This window comes from Rhinopithecus bieti, unplaced genomic scaffold (genome assembly GCF_001698545.2).
Source record: "Rhinopithecus bieti isolate Rb0 unplaced genomic scaffold, ASM169854v2 scaffold_3948, whole genome shotgun sequence".
Taxonomy (NCBI): domain Eukaryota; kingdom Metazoa; phylum Chordata; class Mammalia; order Primates; family Cercopithecidae; genus Rhinopithecus; species Rhinopithecus bieti.
The window spans coordinates 450,030-467,136 of NW_016804646.1; the positions used below are offsets into that span (position 1 = coordinate 450,030).

Consider the following 17,107-nt stretch of genomic DNA (forward strand, 5'->3'; position numbering starts at 1 on the left):
AAAAAAAAAAAAAAAAAAAAAGAAAACAAAGAGAAAGGACTGCATTTCTAGGGCAGCAAACTGTGGGAAGCTAAGTCTATGGGAAACTAATAGATGAGGGCTAGCCAGGAACATTTGTTACGGAGACGATTCTGGTGGCTTCTCCAGGCTGTAAGGGTCTAGAGTTTCCCTTCCGTCCTTCCAGGCAGAGAGGGCAGGAGGGACACCTTTACCCATTTATATCCTGCTTTTAGGTAAAGAAGGGGAAGGCAGAGGGCTTTGCTTATATCTGCATCTTTTCCGTTGTTTTCAGCTCAAAATAATCCTTATGGCAAAGCAGCATATTTTGGGGTGGCTGACTCTGCTACCCTTTGAGAGTCTAAAATCATTTGTACCAACTTTAGCCAAAAAACTTTGGCCTTAATCAAAGGAAATTCAGAATTTTCATTACTTGCAATGGGTAAAGTTGAATTCATTAACCAGTGCGCAGGGGCGCTGAGGCAGGGATGGCGGTGATGCCTGAGGTTCACGTGGGCCTCACCGTGATCCAGGCTGCACTTCAAGCTCTTCATTCACTGACTCCCTAACCCTAGATCACACCCACTGTGCAGGCGAGGGGCACAGGAGTTTGAGTATCTTGCCCAAGGTCACACATGAGTAGGTGGCCAGTGTGGTTGGATGCCAACCCTCTGGTTCCAGGCAGTGCTCTCCGTCCCCGCCCTGGCCTCACAGGGAGGTGGCTGTACCGTATCACACGTTTCCCCTGTGCGCTGTCTCTTCCCAGTGTTTCTCCTGAAGCAGGAAATACGGTCTTAGCCAGCTGTGTGCGTAGTCCTGAGCCTTCAGAATGCAGTCATCTCCAAACAGGGGAATATTCTTCCAGGACCACACACTGGGTCTTTTCTGTGTGGTCACCCGATGGTCTTGAGCATTAAGCTCTTCCAGGTTTTCCCAGTACAGTCAAACTCAGGGGAAGCCCTTTGGATGATGTTTTCTGCAGATCTGCTCATATTTAATGAGGGGAGGCAATGGAAGTGAAACCACAATCTTTCATTTCCTTGCCGTCAGCACCTCTGCAAACCAGGCCTGACTGCTGGAGCGTGTCCCTTTAATTCCCTTCTACATCCTCCCACTGGATTTTATTAGGACAATTGAGGCGTTCAGGATCCAAGCTGTACAAAGACATGCCACATGTCCTCACAATGGCCCTCTGTCCCCTCAGAACACATTGCTTTCTGCCCTAAATAGCCGCTTTGCTTTGAGGTGCGCTGGCCCCACCATCATTGCAGCCAGCGCAGTCCTCCATGGGAGGCCTCAGAGCATGATTGCAGAGTGACTGCATGATCACATGGCCCCGGTCCATCTCCCCCACGAGGTGGTGCGCCCAGGACAGCAGGTGCCTGATCTGTGCCGCTCACTGGTGCTGCTCCAACACCTGACAGTGCATGGGGTTGGGCACACAGGGAATAATTACTGAATGAATATCATCTTTAAAATGCTTTTCATTCCCATCACCAGAGCTCACCACATTTCCTTTTATGTGACAGCTCCAGTAAGCTGCAGCCTCATCTTGGAGAGGTGCTCACTTATTTACTCAAATATTCATTCACTGTAAAAGCAGGTGACACGAGGGGCTCAGATGTGACTGACCATCACAGGAGAAGAGGAGAAGGTGGGGGGCCCTCTGGAGAAGACAGCAGCTGTTGACACTGCTGACCTGCTGCCTCCTTGCAGGACCTGCTGGGAAGGCAATTCCCAAAGGCACCCTCCCCTCCGAATGCACCTGCCCTCGCTCTCCTGCTCAGTTCTCGGCCCCCAAGTAGGCACTGTGCCTTCTGTCTTGCAGGTTGTTCATCGAGACCTGAAGCCGAGTAACATCCTGTACAGGGATGAGTCGGGGAGCCCGGAATCCATCCGAGTCTGTGACTTCGGCTTTGCCAAGCAGCTGCGCGCGGGGAACGGGCTGCTCATGACGCCCTGCTACACGGCCAACTTCGTGGCCCCGGAGGTGAGCATTCCCAGCCTGCAGACCCAGGCCTCTCCGTCCGCAAAGAGACGCTCTGCCCCTCCCACTGCAGAGCCGCTGGATAGCGGGGACAGCAGAGGCGGCTTGAGCCGCGCCAGCAGTGGTGTTGGGAAACCGAAATGAGAACCTTCAGTCTCCTGGGCCAGAGGCCAATCTTGCTTAAACACAGTTGTTCTTATTCTCATTTTCCCACTTGAAAAAACTTTTCAACAGTAACAGTTTTATGTAAAATTGTCTTCTGTAGACAATTTGGATGAAATCTCCATATTTATTCCAATTTAGAGAGATGAGACTGTAGTCTCCTTATGCAACCGGGACACAGAGCTGTGATTCACCTGGGATGGGAAATGGATCCCTCACAGCGCAGGGAGCAACTAAGTTTACGGATTTCCTCTGCACCCCAGTTCTCACTCCAGATTGGTTCCCCGGCAGCAGCAAGTCAGCAGCTGTCAGATTGAGAACCGCAGGGCTCCAGGGTGATTTGCCACTGAAAGCTCACGTTGGTCAGTGTCTGTGTCTGCTCCCAGCCCCACTCAGAGCAGCTGTCAAGGCACCTGGTGAACTTCTCTCTTTTCACGTTTCCCAGGAACAAGTTCCATTAGGTTCTGAAGTCAAGGATGTATTTATAAAGCTAAGCCCAATTTCTTGCCTTTGAGAAAAGCCACTGAATCTGAGCCGGTGGTAAAAAGAGGAAGGGAAGGGCGGTGGCTGATGCTGCTGGTGGGGTGGGGGAGGAGGGAACTGGGAAGGAAGGCAGACTTCAGAGTCTGTGTGGATCCCGCGGGTTCTTGATGGAACCGGACCAGAGCTGCTCCGGTGGGAGGGGAGGCAAGTGAGCAGTGAGGCCTGAGGTGCCTGGCATCTCGTGGGGGTCTTGGAGCTATTTGAGAGGTCACCCAGGGCCACTGGTGCATGGTAAAGATGCTTCTGCATGCTGAGACATGAATGGACGTGCAGCCAGGGGCTGGGCTAAGAGGCTGTTTTAGGTTATGCAGGGGTTATCCAGACACGGGAGCAACCTGTGGCCCCTTTAAAAATAACCAAGTTTGGCTGGGTGTGGTGGCTCATGCCTGTAATCCCAACACTTTGGGAGGCTGAGGCAGGTGGATCACCTGAGATCAGGAGTTGGAGACCAGCCTAGCCAACATGGTGAAACCCCGTCTGTACTAAAAATACAAAAATTAGCCAGGTGTGGTGGTGTGTCCCCATAGTCCCAGCTACTCGGGAGGCTGAGGCCGGAGAATCGCTTGAACCCAGGAGGCGGAGATTGCAGTGAGTCAAGATCACGCCACAGCACTCCAGCCTGGTTGAAAGAGCAGGACTCCATCTCAAAAAATAAAAATTAAAAAAAAAAAAAGTAACCAGGTTATAAGTCTCTGTTCTTGCCTTACTTAATCAACATTAATATTGATAATATTACAGGGGAGGAAAACCACGTTTTCCTCATCCCTCATAAATTCTTAGCTGGACCAGACCCCTGTGACAAAAGACAGATTAAAGAGAGAAAAAGAAGTTTACTAACACATCTTCTGATGTTTGCATGGGAGATGCCCAGGGAAGGAGTCATTCTGACAGAGGTGGCTTTGAGTCCAGCCTACATGACATCTTCAACAAAGAAGAGAGAATTTTTAGAGACCTGGCAAGACAAAGGAAGGGGGCTTTGGGTCTCCAGGGACTGCAGCTTGGGGAGGTACAGGGCTGGCTGATGGAGGCTGGTTCCATATGGGACCACGTGGGTCCAAAGCTGTCCCTAGGGAAAGCCTTTGTCCTCTCTGGTGGGGGGTGGGTACCTTTTGTCTTAATCCATGTCCTGATTTTAGACAAATGGAAGACAAAGAGCTCTCCTGCATCTGCTTCTTCTTATGTATCTTCAGCTCAGCGCCCCTCACGCCTGTGCAGCATATTTTGGGGTGGCATATTCTGGTCTCCCACAATATTGATTTTATTGATTACAGAATGCCCTAGGTTGTGAAACTCCTTTGCCATTTACAAAGCACTTTTACCAACTTTATTTTTTTTTTTTTTTTTTGAGACGGAGTCTCGCTCTGTCGCCCAGGCTGGAGTGCAGTGGCCGGATCTCAGCTCACTGCAAGCTCCTCCTCCCGGGTCTACGCCATTCTCCTGCCTCAGCCTCCCGAGTAGCTGGGACTACAGGCGCCCGCCACCTCACCCGGCTAGTTTTTTGTATTTTTTAGTAGAGACGGGGTTTCACCGTGTTAGCCAGGATGGTCTCGATCTTCTGACCTGACCAACTTTTTTTTTTACTTTTACTCTCATCCACCACACGAAGTAGGCAGGGTATAATCTATTAACCATGTTTCGCAGATTCAGAAAGCACAAGCTCCGTGTGTGTAAGTGACTGCTGAAGGCTGCCCAGCTGATGGATTAGGAAGTGAGGCTTGCACCATGAGCGCCACATTCATTCAGCACGTGCTGGCTGGTCCCCTCCATGGTGCAGGCTCGCACACGGTGGCAGCGATACAGAGAGGAAAGGACAGGCTCCTCGCTGTCATCTCTAAGGAAATTGAGCCGAGCTCTCCCGACTCAATATTTAATGCTAAATCCAATCATATGCAGTAATCCATGAGCACTGATGCGGCTTCCTTTGTTGTAACTCAACTGTAACTATCTCAGAGGATTGCCCTCTACTGAAGTATGTAATCCTAGGATGCATACAAGTTTTGCTGCTTTAACAGTTCTTCAGAAAAATTAAACATTATCATGTAGCCCAGAATGGAACTTCTGGGTATATACCCAAAAGAATTGAAGGCAGGGACTCAAACAGACATGTGTCCACCCATGTTCACAGCAGCACTATTCACAACAGCCGAAAGGTGGAAGGTACCCGAGTGTCCCTCAGTGGATGAATAGGTAAGCAAATCGTGGCGTGTACACACAGCGGAACATTGTCCAGCCTGCAGAAGGAAGAAACTTCTGACACGTGGAAGAACCTTAGGGTGTTATACTAAGTGATATTAGCCAGTCACGGAAAGACAAACATTGCATAATTCTACTCATATGAGGTCCCTAGAGGAGTCAGATTCATACAGATGGAAAGTAGAAGGGTAGGTGTTAGGGGCTGGGGGACAGGGAGTTGTTGTTTAATGGGGACAGTTTCATTTTAGGAAGGTGAAAATGCTCTATGGATGGATGGTGGTGATGTTGGCACCACGATGTGAATAAGCTTAATACTACTAAACTGTGCACCTAGGAAGGGCTTTGATGGTCAATTTTATGTTATACGTATTTCACCATAACAGAAAAATCCTTCTGCCTTAAAAATTAAGGCCCTCCTTTTTAGCCTGTCTGTCATGTGTCTGGCAAGAGCACTGGTTCACCATGTGGCTGTCCTGGGAGGAGTCCCACTGCAGCACCTTAGGGTTGGCTTTGCATTAAGAAACAGTGGCCACACCAAAGACACAGTGCTGTCCTCCTCCTAGTCCCCAGCTTGCTGGCATGGGATGCCACCGGAGAAATGTGCTGTCAACCTGAATGTCCTTCGTGAAGGGCATGCCGGTGTCCTGTCGTTCCCTCCTAGGTCCTGAAACGTCAAGGCTACGATGCCGCGTGTGACATCTGGAGTCTGGGAATCCTGTTGTACACCATGCTGGCAGGGTAAGCAGTCGCCTAGCGTGTGACATCTGGAGTCTGGGAATCCTGTTGTACACCATGCTGGCAGGGTAAGCAGTCGCCTAGCGTGTGACATCTGGAGTCTGGGAATCCTGTTGTACACCATGCTGGCAGGGTAAGCAGTCGCCTCAAACAGGTGTCAGGAGGAGACAGGGGACAGCAGCCTCAGTGACTGGTCTGTTAGGGGACCAGGGCCAGCCCCGTCCTAGTGTGCGCATGTGGGCAAACCCAATGCGTATGCAAACACCCCCAGACCTTGAGTGAACACTCGCAGACTTCCTTAGCCCCTCAGGACAACTGGACAAGAGCAAGAAATGTAGCCACCCATTTTCTTTACACTCAGCTCATGAACAAAACATCCAACATTTTGCCAGCATAGTCCCCATTCTCTCTGCTGACCCTGCCACTGTCTTCAATGGTAGCAACAGATGTACCTTCCAGACATCCTCTTAAACCAGAAGCATCCATAGCAGCTTCAGGGTCAGACAGTGTCTGTACCTGGGTTTCGTGGTCATGAGTCATGCGCGGGCCGGTTCATTGTGGTGAGACACGTGGTGTTACAAAAAGTGGCCTGGGCCTGCCATCCAGACAGCTAACTTCCATCTGAGCCCCACTCGCCACTAGCCATGACTCTGGGCTAAACACTTGAACCTGTACCGGCCTCCCTTCCCTCTCCCCTGAGTGAGAAGAGGACACCCTGTGGCTGCTTCTAGGCAGGAAAGTCTAGGATCCTGCAAGATCCACTGGTTCCTATTACGTTTATTAAATACTTGAATGGAGGCAAAAAGAAAAGAACCCTAGACCATCCAATCCTGTTTGCTTTAGCAAAATGGCCTGAGTGCCCCCATGAAAATGAATGAGCTTGGCCTGCTTTTCATGTATTTCATCAATAGGTAGTGTCCACAGCAGAAGAAGAGTAAATCAGGCGCCTGAAGCCGCACCCCGAGGACTGCAGTAGCAAAGGAAGGAACCTCAGTTTCTTACCAATACCGCAGTCAGGTTATTTTGTGACGCTTCTAATACTCACTTTGCCTATATGGAAAACTAGATCACAAACTTTCCCACTAGAGGAAGTGCTGGCAGCACACGTATCCTTCCTTTTCTAGGAGTGTGTGGGTGTGTGTGAAGGTGGGACACCAGGAATACCTCCCACACGTTGGAATACGGTCAGGGCTGCACCAAGCATGTGTGTGTATTCATGCATACACTCTGCATTTGCAATGGAGACTCAAAAAGTTAACTTGTCAAAGAACACAGAGTTGGTAATACATCCACCGTGGGTCTTTCAGACTCCACGTCTCAGGCTGTCTTGCATGATGCTACACCGTCACCAAGGAAACCATGGCACCAGGCAACTCACTAGGCCACCCCATCCCAGCGTACCTGGGTCCAGGGGGGATAGAGCACAGGTCTCACAGGGCTCTCCCACTTGCCCATCAACCTCTAGCCGCCCAATGGCTAAGGAAGGAAAACGGGCATAGTGTTAAGAGGTAAGTTCCGCTTTCCCGTGAATCCTGGCTGCAGAGCAGAGGAGGGGAAAGCAAAGTGCTGTTCTTTTTAACAGCCAAGGGGTGATAGCAACTTGCAAACTTTATTTTAGGTTGTAAAATGGAAGCTCATTACCACAAATTGTCTAATTATACAGATTTACCCCTTTTGCAAATGGGCCAGACGATACCCCTGAGGAGATTTTGGCGCGGATCGGCAGTGGGAAGTACGCCCTTTCTGGGGGAAACTGGGACTCCATATCTGACGCAGCCAAAGTGAGTACATGTCCCAGCGTCGCTTTTAAATATTCAGATTCTGAAACAGCCATATCATTTCTGAGGAAGCTAGTGGATAGGTTTTATGTAAGTAGTATAGGTATTTTATCCTCAGCATCTTTTTTTTTTTTTTTTTTCTTGAAATGGAGTCTCACTCTGTCTCACCCAGGCTGGAGTGCAGTGGCACAACCTCAGCTCACTGCAGCCTCCGCCTCCTGGGTTCAAGTAATTCTCCTGTCTCAGCCTCCCAAGTAGCTGGGACTACAGCTGTGTGCAACCACACCCGGCTAACGTTTTTGTATTTTTAGTAGAGACAGGGTTTCACCATGTTGGTCAGGCTGGTCTAGAACTCCTGACCTCAAGTGATCCACACGCCTCGGCTTCCCAAAGTGCTGGGATTACAGGTGTGAGCCATCACGCCTGGCCTTATCCTTGGCATCTTTTAAGCCTTTCATCTAAAACATTATTTTCAAAACATTTTAGCATGTTCACATTTTCTACTGTCTTGGTATGTTATGCAGCGTTCTCCAAAGAAACAGAATGTGTGTGTGTGTGTGTGTGGGGGGGGTGGTGTGGAGAGAGAGAGAGATTTATTTGCAAGAAATTGGCTCACGTGACTGTGGGGATGGGGAATCTGTGACTGCAGGGCAGCCGGCAGGCTGGAGCCCCAGGGAAGAACGGATGGGGCAGTTGCCCAGCACAGGCCGTCTGCCACAGAACTCCCTCCTCAGGGGAGCACAGTCTTTTTCCTAAGGAGGCCTTCCACTGACTGGGTGAGGCTGACCCACATTGTGGAGGGTAACTGCTTTACTCAAAGTCGACTGACTTAAGTGTTAACCACATCTGAAAAAAACCTTCACAGCAACATCTAGACTGGGTAACATAACCCAGCCACGTTGACGCATAAATTTAACCACCACGCTTTTAGCAATATTGCAGAATGATTGTCCTGCATGTTCATAAACCAACCAAGTAAAGCTCTGGTTCAGAGATGTACTTCTATTCTTGTAAAATACTTGGAATTTGGCCTTGTCTGCAGTCCACACAGTTTATAACCTGCCTTATTTCCTTTGACCATCAGGTGGTTTTTTACTTGGCATCATCAAATTCCTATCTAATCCAATAGTAAATCATGATCCAGCCACTGGTAAGCAGCGCCAACAGCTGTTTCCCATGTTCATGTAAAAGGGCTGGAAGAGAAGGAGTCAGGGGCTCTGATTCCAATTCTGCTGTTGTCATCTCAGTGCAACCTCATGCAGTGAGGGTGGAGGTGACGATTGTGGAGATGATGGTGGAGGTAATGGCGGGAATGATGATGGAGGTGATGGTGTAGGGATGGCAGAAGTGGTGGCAGAGGTGGCAACAGCGATGATGGAGGTGATGGTGAAGGCATGGTGGAGGGGATGATTGTGGAAATGATGGTGGAGATAGTGGCAGGAGTGATGATGGAGGTGATGGTGTAGGGATGGTAGAGGTAATGATGGTGGAGGTGATGATGGTGGAGGTAATGGTGGGAGCAATGATGGATGGCAGAAGTGGTGGCAGAGGTGGCGGCAGTGATGGTGGAGGTGATCATTGTGGAGGTGATGGTGGGAAATGATGGAAGTGATGAAGGGATGGCAAAAGTGGTGGCAGAGGTGGTGGTGATCATGGAGGTGATAGTGGGCGTGGTGGGAGATGATAGTGAGAGGTGATGGTAGTGACTGTGGAGGTAATGGTGGAGGTGATGGGGATGATGGTGAGTGTAATGAGGGTAATGGCAGAGATGATAGTGGAGGTGATGGTGGAGATAATGGAAGGTAATGGCAGAGATGATGGTGGAGGTGATGGGGAAGCATGGCAACTGATGGTGGAGGGTGATGGTAGAGGTGATGGAGGAGGGATGGCAAGGGTGATGGTAGAGGTGACGGAGAAAATATAGTGAGCGTGATGGTGGAGGTGGTGTTGAAGATGATGGCGATGGTGATGGTGGAGGTGGTGAAGATGATGGTGAGGGTGATTGTGAAGATGATGGTGAGGGTGATGGTGAGGGTGACGGAGGAAGGATGGTGAGCATGATGGTGGAGGTGGTGATGAAGATGATGGTGGAGGTGATGGAGGAAGGATGGTGAGGGTGGGGGTGAAGGTGGTGAAGATGATGGTGAGGGTGATTGTTCAGATGATGGTGAGGGTGATGGAGGAAGGATGGTGAGCATGATGGTGGAAATGGTGGTGAAGATGATGGTGAGGCTGATGGTGGGAGTGATGGAGGAAGGATGGTGAGGATGATGGTGGAGATGGTGAAGATGATGGTGAAGGTGATTGTGGTGAGGGTAATGATGAGGGCAATGGTGAAGGTAATGGTGGGGGTAATGGAGGAAGGATGGTGAGGATGATGGTGGAGATGATGGTGAAGATGATGGTGAGGATGGTGGTGGGGGTGATGGAGGAAGGATGGTGATGTGGTGATGATGGTGATGGTGAAGATGAGGTTGAGGGAGGAAGGATGGTGATGTGGTGATGATGGTGGAGGTGATGGTGAAGATGAGGGTGAGGGTGGTGGTGGGGGTGAGGGAGGAAGGATGGTGATGTGGTGATGATGGTGGAGGTGATGGTGAAGATGATGGTGTGGGTGGTGGTGGGGGTGAAGGAGGAAGGATGGTGATGTGATGATGGTGGAAGTAACGGTGAAGATGAGGGTGAGGGTGGTGGTGGGGGTGATGGAGGAAGGATGGTGAAGGTGATTGTGCAGATGTTGGTGAGGATGATGGTGGGGGTGATGGTGAGGGTGGTGGTGGGGGTGATGGAGGAAGGATGGTGAGGATGATGATGGGGGTGGTGGTGAAGATGAGGGTGAGGGTGGTGGTGGGAGTGAGGGAGGAAGGATGGTGAGGATGATGGTGGAGGTGATGGTGAAGATGAGGGTAAGGGAGGAAGGATGGTGAGGGTGATTGTGGAAATGATGGCAGAGGTGATGGCAGCTGGCATTTAGTGAGAATATCCCAGATGTCAGACCCTGACAGCCCAAGTGCTCCTGTCCACACCCTCACTTTGTCTTAAATGAGTGTAGGACTTGTCTTAGTTCTGGTTCCCAAAATAGAGCCTCAGACTAGGTCGTGGGTGCTGGTGATTTGTCTGGAAGGCCATCTTGGAAGCTGGTGTGGGAGCAGGGAGAAGGTGTTGGGATAGGAGCAGAGTCAAGGACAAAGGCACATTGTCAAGATCACTACTGCAGGCAGAGGTCTCTGCCACCTCACAGGGCCTCGCCAACCCTTCCTGCCCCTCACCACCAGTCCCTGCCATCAGCACGTCCCACCCCTGTCTTTTCCCCATGCCTCTTCCTTTCTCTTAGCACACAACAGAACCTCCAGTCCTCCAAACACCAACAAGGCTACAGATTAGTATGTCTTTCTCCACGTCCTACAGGTATAGAGTAAAAATACTGCTTCTCTCAGTGTCTTGACTATAAGATCATGAAAGAGTTAATAAAGCACTCTGCTTCTGTTTTTACACCCGAAAATAACAACACTTACACTTCTAGGAGATATTTGTTTCAAGAAATTACCAAGGTTAATGTTACCAAATATCAAACAGCGTTACATTTTTCTGTATAAAAAAGATATTGTTGTTGTGCATAGTATTTCTTAGTTGTTTCATGACTAAAAATTCTAATGAGTAATTCCACTTCACATTCTATATGCATTCTTTTTTTTTTCCTTTTTTCTTTTTTTTTTTTTTTTTTTTTTTTTTTTTTTCGAGATGGACTCTTGCCATGTAGCCCACGCTGGAGTGCAATGGTACAATCTCGGGTCACTCCAACCTCTGCCTCTCGGACTCAAGTGATTCTCCTGCCTCAGCCCCCCAAGTAGCTGGGATTATAGGCACATGCCACCACACTCAGCTCATTTTTGTATTTTTAGTAGAGACGGGTTTCACCATGTTGGCCAGGCTGGTCTCAAACTCCTGACCTCAAGTGATCCACCCACCTCGGCCTCTGAAAGTGCTGGAATTATAGGCGTGAGCCACCGCGCCCAACCGCATTCTAATTCATTTTATTACCTCTTCAAACGTGGTGGGAACAATAAGGAAGGAGAGTAGGCTAGTGGATAGAAGATGGATTCTCATCTTGGATCTTCCTCCGGCAGTGATGTCTTCATCTGCAAATTAGGAAAAGTAATATTTGCCCCATTTACCTCAAGGATGATTGTGGTGATTACAGCAGAAGCATCAGGTGTGTCTGCAAATGTAATTCACACTGTAACCAAGTACTCTGCAAATGTAATTCACTGTAATAGAATGTGCACTGTATTGTGTGTGTATGTGTACACACATGTGGAGTCTCGTTTTAGAGGTTTTTACTGCTATGACTTTACAATGAAATACAAAAAGACCTTTATTGCACATGAACCCATTGGACATATCTGATGGCTCCAGATTGTAGATGTTACAGTTTGTGATTATTTGTAGTAAATATCTGTGGGTAGTCCTGATAAAAAATGTAAGTATGTGCGTCATGATGAGTTGATTTCCACCTGTGGAATATTTATTATTTCAGCTTCTCCCTTTGGAAAGATATCATTGTTACAAGAAACAGTGTTTCATCGATTTACATGCATCATCTAACATTTCCCCGTTTAACTTCCTTTTAGACATGAAAAATTTAATAAAAGATAAAACTTCAGTGAACTTCTAAGTTTGCTGATACTTAAAGCTAAAAACCATTGACATACTTCTAAACCTGAAAGTGAACACTTGACCCCAAAATGCAAAGACCCACACTCGCATAGCATAGTGGTTGGGTGTTACTGTAGAGGGAGAGAAGAAGTTCTGCTGCGGAGGCTCTCTGACCCATCACAGATGATCCAACCATCCCCTGCACTCTCGTGCCCTTCCCTGGCAGGACGTCGTGTCCAAGATGCTCCACGTGGACCCTCATCAGCGCCTGACGGCGATGCAAGTGCTCAAACACCCGTGGGTGGTCAACAGAGAGTACCTGTCCCAAAACCAGCTCAGCCGACAGGACGTGCACCTGGTGAAGGTACCAGCAGGCGACAGTGAGGACACAGTGGTGGGAATGGGAAACCCAGAAAAGAGCCTGACACCTTGCAATTACTCTGAAGAAACCACGGAGTGCAGAGAAAGAGCCCATAGCAGCCCCAAACTGCACCGCCGGCCCACTCACCTTCACACACTTCACCAGACACGCGCAGCCACACACAAGGCTCCTCTCTGATTAGGTGGCAGCCTCTGCGGACATGGTGGCCACTGGTGTGGCTGTTCCACTCAAGTTCAAAGCCTCCATTCTAGGCCACACATGCAAAAAAGTCCCCACTTCATAAGTGACTTACATTCAGGCAGCAGTTGCCTCTCAGGCACCCCATCCTCTGGGTGGGACTCCTCTTCTGAGAAGTATAGACCGTCCCACCCCAGCGGGACTAGGCATGACCCAGTTAGGAGCAGTCCCCTCCAGATCCATTCTGAGAACTGGGATTCACTCCAGGATATGCCTGTTCCTCCAGATGAGTCCAGACTCCTCAGCGGTGGCCAAAGTCCAGGTTGACAGGCCCTGGCATTTGCTGTGCGTGTGTCCTAGGACCCAGCAAGCCCCAAAACAGACCTGGCCTCACTGTCAGAATGCAGGGGATCACGCAACCTCAGCTTGGGGACTCCACAAGAGTCTAAAACATTTTCCCCCAAGGCACAAGCACAGTGCGAGGGGGGCACGGGGCAGGGGGCAGGTGCAGGAATGAGAAGCGCCCTGTCTCCTGGGGCCCACCGGCGCTGGCCCCCTGTGCGGGCTCACAGTACCCCATGCTCCAGGGACCCCGGGGAAGCTCTGGTTTCTCCCACATTGCCTGGGGGCAGCTGAGGCCCATGGAGGCCCCGGGCTCCGGCTCCACCCCTGGAGTGAGGCACCACGGCTCTCACCCTTGTCCTCTGTTTTGCAGGGCGCGATGGCCGCCACCTACTTTGCTCTAAACAGAACACCTCAGGCCCCGCGGCTGGAGCCCGTGCTGTCCTCCAACCTGGCTCAGCGCAGAGGCATGAAGAGACTCACGTCCACGCGGTTGTAGCAGGTGGGACCCTGGCCCCAGCGTCCACCGCCAGCGTCTTCGTGGGCTCGCAGACCCCGGCCTCGGAGCCCGTCTGGCACCCAGAGTGACCACAAGTCCAGCAGGGAGGCGGCGCCCGCCCTCGCCGTGTCGGTGTTTTCTTTTTCAACCCCAGAGAGGGTCCTGACCCAGGGGCTTCTCCAAGCCTCACTGCGCCAGCCTCGCCGCCCGCTCTCTTTTCTCCCAAGCAAAACCAAATGCGCCCCTTCACCTCACGTGCCCGTGCGAGGCCAGGGGCTTCTTTCAGAACCTGCGGGTCTTCTCATATCACGGCTTCTATTTCTGCCGAGAGATCTGTTTTCCAATTATGAAGCCGGTCGGTTTAGTCAGACTCCCGATGCCGACGTCCCGGGTACCTGGTGGGAAAGTGGCAGTGCGAGGGCGCAGCTGTCGGTGGTTGCAGGGCCCTGGAGGGCTGGGGTGACCTGGTATCCTGGGGCTCCCCGCGGGCTGGATGAGGGGGTTGGCACTGTGGCGTCCAGGGGGAGACGCCTGGTTCTGCCCAAAATAATCCAAAGAGCCGTTTCCTCCTCGCCCTTCAGTTTTTGCCTGAGGTGCTGGGTAGCCCATCCTATCCTCTGTCCCAAATTCAAAGGAGAAGCAAGAGCCCGGGCGACAGCAAGGCGGACTGGATCTTTGCCTTGAGAGCTCCATGTCACCACGGATGGAAGGGGGCGCCTCCCGGAGGAGCCTGTGTCCACCTCGAGTCTCGGCTTTCCCCGGGGGGCCAAGCGCACTGGGCTGCCCTTGGTCCCCAGCTCCGGTGGTCACACAGCTACCTGGAGGCTTTGCAGGGAGCCATGGGTTCTCACACCTTCTCAGCCCTGTGTCAGCTTCCTGTGTGCTCACCCAAAGCTGCGGTTCTGCTGTGTTCACTTCGATTTTTCTGGTCTACGGAGAAACTATGAATTTGAGAAATGGAGCTCTGTGGCTTCCCACCCAGTTCTTCTCAGTCCAACTGGAGGCTGGAGGGAGATGCAGGCCCCACCCAGCAGACTGAGGGCCAGGGGCACAGGTCGGAGGGCAGCGGAGATCAGCGTGGGCAGGAGCGATGCACTTTGTAGATGCTGTGGCTTTGTGTTGCGTTTTGTGTCTCTGTTGCACAGATCTGTTTTCACACAGATCCATATTCCCTGGGGTGTGCACACAGGGTGGGTGTGGGGCATTTAGGCCATGCTGTGCTCTCCTTCATTGAGCAAAATCGAGTGAGAGGTTCCGGGCAGGAGGCTCGACGCCCAGTCCAGCCCACAGAGGGAACACACGGGTCCTTCATTCTCCCGTAAGGGTGTTGAAGATGCTCCCCGGCGGCCCCCAAGTCAGGGGACCCAGCAAGTGGACTGGGTGGGAGGGGGTGCCGCTCACCCCCTCACCCTGCATTACTGAAGAGCCCCGCCTCTGCAGCAAGCGGAGCTTCAGGAGGCGTCCGTTGGCCACAGCCAGGTTTTCCCTAAGAAGATGTTACTGTGTTGGGTTTTGTTCCCCCTCCATCTCGATTCTAGTACCCAACTCAAAACAAAACAAAACAAACACAAAAAAATGTGCTGCGTTCTGAAAAATAACTCCTTAGCTTGGTCTGATTGCTTTCAGACCTTAAAATACAAACTTGTTTCAGAAGCTTTAATCCATGAAGATTTTTTTTTTTTTCTTAGAGAACCACAAAACATAAAAGGAGCAAGTCGGACTGAGTACCTGTTTCCATAGTGCCCACAGGGCATCCCTCACATTTTCTCCATAGAAGATGCTGTTTCCCAAGGCTGGAATTACTTCCACCATGATGAATTTGCTTTTTAGGTCTTAATTATTTCATTTCTTTTTAGAAACTTAGGAAAAAGTGGATAATCCTTAGGTCACAGAATTTGTCCTCCCAGAAATGAACAAAAGTCATCACCTCTTCTGCTTGCTACGCAGGCACAAGCTCGTGCTCTTTTTCAGTCATCCCAGTTTGTACAGACTTAGCTTCTGAACTCTAAGAATGCCAAAGGGACCGACGAGACTCCCCATCACAGCGAACTCTGTCCTTACATATATTTGATGTACATCAGCAGAGGAGAACACTGGCTTGGCCCTGCTCCGCCGAGGGTCTGTGAAATACCTCTACTTTCCCTCCCATATCCAGAACAAAGTGACACTGGAAATCCTTCCACAAAAGTCAGCCTAAAGAAGCTATGGTATCATAGGTTAAACTAAGCTTTCAAAACCCTTAGTGAAATAGCAAGTGACTGCTTTCAAGCAGCAGTCGACATGTAAATGAAGGTGTTCTTAGAATTCACATTTTGCCACTCAGCGCACCTCCACGCCAAATGAAATGCTCCATATGATTTGTACAAATGACATAGACCTCCCCAAAAGTTAATTGGCTTTCTTTGCTCACACAGATCATCTCATAACCACCACCCCCCGCCCCCGGGTCATGAAAATCACAGAACTTAATACGCACACTGAACCCTAGATCTCAGGCTTCCTGACCTACTGCGAGTGGCCCCTTGCTGGCCACCCTATAGGGTCCTCCTTCCCTAGCAGCCCCCTGTGTGGGAGAAATACCTGATTCTCCCAATCTGCAGTGGGAGAGCTTTGCTGAATTCCACCCCAAAGTCAAACATGGGCAAGAGGTGAGGATTTTACTTTTACCCTCAAGTCCGATTTGTCTGTGATTTTAAACTAACTGTGTATGTATTGATGTTTGGAAGATTGTTTGAATTTTAAAGTGGTAATAGTACTTAATGTTAGCCAGTATTGTTCATTAAATGGCGTTATCCTAAAGCTGCACTTGGGATTTTTACCTAACGCTTTACTGATTCTCTCAAGCACATGGCAAAGTTTGATTTGCACTCCGTTCATTTCTGACACAGTTTTGCTGCCTCCTACCTTTCTAAGCGTCATGCAAATTCGAGAACGGAGAAGGATGCTGCCGGTCCCTGAGCAGTGCGGAGAGGGCGGCAGGTGGACTCCAGCGCAGCTTGCGGGGCTGAGGACGGAGGCTGCAGCGTCTGTGTCGCTCTACTGAGCACGCTTCTCTGCCTCGCTCCTGACTCAGCACTTTGTTCACTGGCTCAGCAGTTATGTTTACACATCATTTTTATGTTCCTGCTTTGTAATTCATGTTTGAGATGGGTGGCCACTGTACAGATATTTATTACGCTTTCCAGACTTTCTGAATAGATTTTTTTGAATAAACATGGTTTTATGAAGTGTAATCTTTTTCTAGCCTAACAATAACCTTTGGACTTTCTGTGTTGTTACCAATAACAGTCTGGATAGCTCCCCACTCCTCTGGCCCCTCCCGCTGGCTTCAGGCCATGACCACCTCTGCCACTACCATGTGACCCCTCATGGGGAGGTGAAGCAGCATCGTGACCACTCCACCTCAGAGCCCTGTGCGTGAGTGTGTGCAGGTGGGTGAGCTCATGCATATGCGTGCATGTACACATGTGTATGTGCACATGTGTGCGTGTGTAGGTGGGTGAGCTCATGCATATGTATGTGCACGTGTGTGTACTTATGTCTGTATGTGTGCACACGTGTGTAGGTGGGTGAGCTCATGCATATGTATGTACACGTGTGTGCTTGTGTGTGCACATGTGTGTGTATAGGTGGGTGAGTTCATGAGTGTGTACACA

General features: G+C 50.2%; 1 protein-coding gene across 3 annotated transcripts in view; it reads left to right on the forward strand.

Annotated features, from left to right (window-relative positions):
- The window catches only part of RPS6KA2 (ribosomal protein S6 kinase A2), a 251,825-nt gene extending 235,141 nt beyond the window's left edge, over window positions 1-16,684 (forward strand). The window contains exons 17-22 of one of the 3 annotated variants that reach the window (XM_017869540.1): window positions 1,826-1,987; window positions 5,544-5,620; window positions 7,281-7,398; window positions 12,278-12,415; window positions 13,326-13,454; window positions 14,033-16,684. In XM_017869540.1, coding sequence (XP_017725029.1) covers window positions 1,826-1,987; window positions 5,544-5,620; window positions 7,281-7,398; window positions 12,278-12,415; window positions 13,326-13,451 — 621 coding nt within the window. In that variant the 3' untranslated portion in view covers window positions 13,452-13,454; window positions 14,033-16,684. Of the gene's footprint in view, window positions 1-1,825; window positions 1,988-5,543; window positions 5,621-7,280; window positions 7,399-12,277; window positions 12,416-13,325 lie in introns of all 3 variants that reach the window. The other 2 variants (XM_017869541.1, XM_017869539.1) reach the window with 2 other exon arrangements.
- The last annotated feature ends 423 nt before the right edge of the window (window positions 16,685-17,107 follow it).